Source organism: Eleginops maclovinus, chromosome 13 (assembly GCF_036324505.1).
Source record: "Eleginops maclovinus isolate JMC-PN-2008 ecotype Puerto Natales chromosome 13, JC_Emac_rtc_rv5, whole genome shotgun sequence".
Classification (NCBI taxonomy): domain Eukaryota; kingdom Metazoa; phylum Chordata; class Actinopteri; order Perciformes; family Eleginopidae; genus Eleginops; species Eleginops maclovinus.
In genome coordinates this window covers 8,456,937-8,461,820 of record NC_086361.1, presented here as the reverse complement: position 1 = coordinate 8,461,820, position 4,884 = coordinate 8,456,937, and the positions used below count along the sequence as shown (strand labels likewise).

The following is a 4,884-nucleotide window of genomic DNA, read 5'->3' as shown; positions in this document are numbered from 1 at the left end:
TTCATTGAAAACAAAAAACTCTTGGATGCAGCCAGGAAAGAACAGAAGCATTGCAGATAGACAATCAACTACTTTGGTGAGTACACTAGTCTTATGATTTCACTGATGGGCTGCATGAAATATTTATATTTATTGGGTTGAAAACAATACAGATTTTTGAAGGTTGATAACAGTATTCTTGCTATGTTGTTATTTGTACCAGTCCCTGCAGGATATAAACAGGCCCAGGGGCAGTGGGGGCTTGGAAGCCATGATGTCAGAGGTGCTGTTGTCTCCTGAGCTGCTACAGAGGGTGACTGTGGAGTTTGCTTAAATACAGGTGGACTGCTGCACACACACACACATATATACAGATGAAGACACTGAAGACAAGTCCCCAAAAGACTGAAGCACTTTAGAAATGCTATACTTTTTGAGCAGTTGAATGTAAATGTTTTGTTTTTTTACAATCTCCTTTGTTGTTTACATAAAAGGTTATTTATGCTTTTCAAAAAAGCATTTTTGTATTATTATGTACGTTACCTGTTATTTGTTTTTTCCATTTAAGTCCACACATGTTATGCTTTGTGGCACTCTGCACTTTAAAAGATTCATCTCAGTGGTCAGTTTTTGAACACCACAATGTATTGAATAAATACAAATACTGTGAACAAACCCTTTTTGACTTTTCATTCATATTTTTTCCTATTCAGCTACACAAACATCATCTTTAAACCACACAAAATTGTATTGTAAATGAGAGTATACAAGAGTCCTATGTACACCATAGTAATTTATTGATATGCCGCATAATGTCCTCCTTTTTGGTGTTATGGAAATGGTCACCCTAAATTTACCACAGCAGTAAGGGGCTGAAAACACTTGAAAGTTCTCCTCGAAATGCTTCAGTTTGACCTCTTAGACGGGCTGGAGACCTTTTGAATTACCACAGTGCCTCGCTGCTCTACTCTTCTCCTTACTCTGGCTTTGTGTTTTTAAGAACCTGTGTTTTATGTCTTTCAGCAATCTGCCAAAATCCACAATGATAAAGATCCACAAGCTGCAGGATCCAGAGAGGATGTGCAGCGAAGCTCAGGAGGAGGAAGAAGAGGACGTTTAAGAATAAAAGAGACGGACGTTAGCATGGTGTGAACCTTGCTGGATATTTCAGTATTCTGAGTGTGTGTGTGTGTGTGTGTGTGTGTGTGTGTGTGTGTGTGTGTGTGTGTGTGTGTGTGTGTGTGTGACTAAAGAGACAGGGATAAGTGTTTGTGTTGCCCAGATGCAGATTAACCATCTCAAAAGCTTTACGGAGAGAAAGGGTCAGAAAAACTCTGCAGAGACAACATTGCTACTGTTCAAGTAAGGAAGGTTCACCCATAACCAACTGGCATTATTGTACGTTTTGAGGGATTAGGGAATAGGTTGGGGAGATTGGGTAAAATCCTTAGTTTTGTGCCTTAATGCAAGATACAGTTGAGCTCAAATTGATTAAAAACTGGAGTCAGACTATGTGGAGCACTTCCAAAGTTACAGTCTTTTCATACAATTGTATTTTTCTTGTGTTTTTTTCCAGAGTTGACGGACAAATAAAAGCTGTTTTTGTGCATAAAACACCTTTTTTTTTTAGATGTGTTTATCTATATCAGAATTCAGCTAGCTTGTGTTGCCAGGTTGTATGAAATCTGTCCGAGGCCTTCAGAATCAACAATGCGGGCGTCTGTGCACTGTGAGTGAACGGGCACATATAGTTAGTCAGTTAGTTATAGATAGTTGCGATAGCCAATCAGATCACGAGTTGGCGATAGTAAGGCCTTCTCGCTGGCCTGACGTTGAACGTGACATGTACGCGTCCTGTGATTGGATACTCGCTTGTGAGAGCCGGCAGCGCTATGCAGATCAACAAAGTCACACTCGGGGGCCGTTAGCAGGAAAAACGTATACATATACTTGCTTTTTTAACCCACAATGGCCGAAGGAGGGGAAAACAGACTTGGTTGCAGATATACTTGCAAAGCCATTTTCAAGACAGACCTTCCAAGAGAAGCTAGCTCTCGTGAGACGTGGTCGGCCGACCCCCGAGCTAGCTAGCTTGTCACAGGCGGGGAAAGGGTTTGTCCGCCACTTCCAGTCAACTAACTACGAGCGGTACCCCTGGCTTACGGCTTCCGAAGGCCGCTGCAGATTGTTCTGCTGGGAATGCCTTTTGTTTGCAAAGGATCGATTTGGCGTGTGGAGCTACACTGGATTTGCAAACTTAAGTTGCTTAACCAAGGCAGCAACAAGACACCAAAGCACGTCGGGGCACTTGCAAGCTACGGTGCTTTTACAGTTTTTCTCGATTGCTAAGACACAAAACCCAGTACTCTAAACCAAATGACCAGTTGCCTAAACACATTTAGTAAAACTACCCCCCATTTGCCACAACCAAAAACACAATTCACCTGTAGACACTGTTCACAAAACCCATCCCCTTTTTCTCAAAACTCTAAACACATTTTGCCTTGCTAAAACACATTTAGCATATATCTCTGCTCAAATATGCATTGTGAAGCTCATGTGATGCAAAATGCCACACACAGTCAGCAAAACCTGAACACAATGAACACACCTGGTGTAATTCAGTAAACACAACGACTCATAATTGAAAACACCTATTGCAAATGATGTGACCACACCTATATAAGTCAGTTTGCTGAAGGTTCCAAACAAAAATGGATGATCAAGGAAGAAGAAGAGGAGTTCGTGCCAGAGGAGGGAGAGGAGTTCGTGCCAGAGGAGGGAGAGGAGTTCGTGCCAGAGGAGGGAGAGGAGTTTTTGTCAGAGGAGGGAGAGGAGCAGGCCAAGGAGGGAGAGGAGCAGGTCAAGGAGGTAGAGGAGCGGGCCAAGGAGGGAGAGGAGCAGGTCAAGGAGGTAGAGGAGCGGGCCAAGGAGGGAGAGGAGCAGGCCAAGGAGGGAGAGGAGAAGGAGGGCGAGCAAGACAACGCATCTTCATCACAGATGAAATGAGAGCAACGGTCATTGACCACGTCATTGTCCACGGCATGACAATGACCGAAGCTGGACAACGAGTCCAACCAAACCTAAGCCGATTCTCAGTGGCCACCATTATTCGGGCCTTCAGAGAACACAACAGGTACTGTATGTACTATTTTTTTAGTCACTACACTAGATGTTTACAGTATACAGTAGTATAGTGGAGTGCACCTACATACAGACAAGTGCAATAATGGTTACAGTAAAAGTGTGTACTGCAAGGACCATTTCTGACCAAATGACTGTTTCTCTAGAGTTGAAAGATTGCCATATGCAGGTGGGAGGGCTTCCAGATTCACACCAGCCCAAGAGGTCGTCATTGTGGATATGGTTCGGGAGAACAATGTGCTGAGACTACGGGAGATACGGGAGAGGATCATTGGTGACAATATGAACTTTCCGAACATTGACGATGTTAGCCTGACAACCATAGACAGAGTCCTCAAGCGCCAGAGAGTACGCATGAAGCAGGCCTATAGGGTACCCTTTGAGCGCAACTCTGACAGAATAAAGCACCTCCGTCACCAGTATGTGCAAGTAAGTACAGTAAAATCTATGTACACGGTGGCCTACAGTACTTACATGTAACATACAATACTATACTATCGTACTGTAATGTGCTGTATTGACTGTCTTTCTGAACACCTGAAAACGCTATTTGTTTCCACAGAGGATCTTCGAGTTGGAGTCCATGGCCAGACCCCATGAATTTATATTTGTGGATGAGGCTGGCTTCAACCTCACAAAAAGGAGGAGGAGAGGCCGTAACATCATAGGACAGAGAGCTATCGTTGATGTGCCCGGCCAACGTGGAGGAAACATCACCCTCTGCGCTGCCATGAGTTCTAGAGGGCTTCTCCACCGGCATGCTGAACTTGGTGCCTACAACACTGAGCGTCTCCTCACCTTCCTAGGAGAGCTCAGAGAAGTTTTGCATGACCATGACCACCCGAACGACCAGCAGAATCCTGGGCCGGCTGATCTTCCCATATATGTCATCTTCTGGGACAATGTTAGTTTCCATCGCAGCATCCAGGTCAGAGAGTGGTTTAACATCAACCAGCAATTTATTAATGTGTGTCTGCCACCCTACTCTCCATTCCTAAACCCAATAGAAGAGTTCTTCTCATCATGGCGGTGGAAGGTCTATGACCGCCAACCGTACACCAGAGAGAACCTTCTCAGGGCTATGGACCTGGCCTGTGATGATGTGGCTGTGGAGGCGTTCCAAGGCTGGGTGCGGCATGCCAGGGCATTCTTCCCACGATGTTTGGCTATGGACAATATTGCCTGTGACGTGGATGAGGTACTGTGGCCCGACCCAGTCCGACGACGTGATGCCGCCCAATGATTGCAGTGTCAACATACTGTGTCAATTTACATGTACAACGTAGGCCTAATAAAAGAGATCGCACCCTGAACATTGTGTTTTCAATTGTTACTGTACTTTATCTATTGTGTGTAATGGATCCTCCATGGAGTTTACAGTACTCATTTTCTGCATTACGTTGTGATATTACTGCATTTTATGTATTATTCATTATTCCTATGAAATGCACAAATCTATAGTAAATGCCCAATACATATTTGAGAATAAATAAGGGTTGCTCAAATGCATCCTGGCAGTTGTGAAACTGTAAAAAAAGAAGTCTCACACTGAAAATGGTGTTTTCAATTTTTTGGGTAACGTGGTTAATGATGCTCAGTAGTGTTTACATTTTTGCAGGCCTTGAGTGGTATTGTGGTGTCAAAGTTTGCTTTTGAGCATATGAGCCACTGTTTAGGTGTGATGGGTTGGTTTTGAGCATATGAGCAACTGTTTTGGTGTGATGGGTTGGTTTTGAGCATATGAGCAACTGTTTTGGTGTG

General features: G+C 43.9%; 1 protein-coding gene across 2 annotated transcripts; it reads left to right on the top strand.

Annotated features, from left to right (window-relative positions):
• Positions 1–2,922: 2,922 nt before the first annotated feature.
• Positions 2,923–4,436, top strand: LOC134874471 (uncharacterized). 2 transcript variants are annotated; one of them, XM_063898495.1, is made up of 4 exons: positions 2,923–3,115; positions 3,270–3,552; positions 3,686–4,027; positions 4,131–4,436. In XM_063898495.1, exons 1-4 carry the CDS (start codon positions 2,985–2,987, stop codon positions 4,407–4,409), a joined length of 1,035 nt encoding a protein of 344 aa, XP_063754565.1. In that variant the 5' UTR covers positions 2,923–2,984; the 3' UTR covers positions 4,410–4,436. The 2 variants fall into 2 exon arrangements, with proteins under 2 accessions (XP_063754565.1, XP_063754564.1); XM_063898494.1 differs by having other exon boundaries at positions 3,686–4,436.
• The last annotated feature ends 448 nt before the right edge of the window (positions 4,437–4,884 follow it).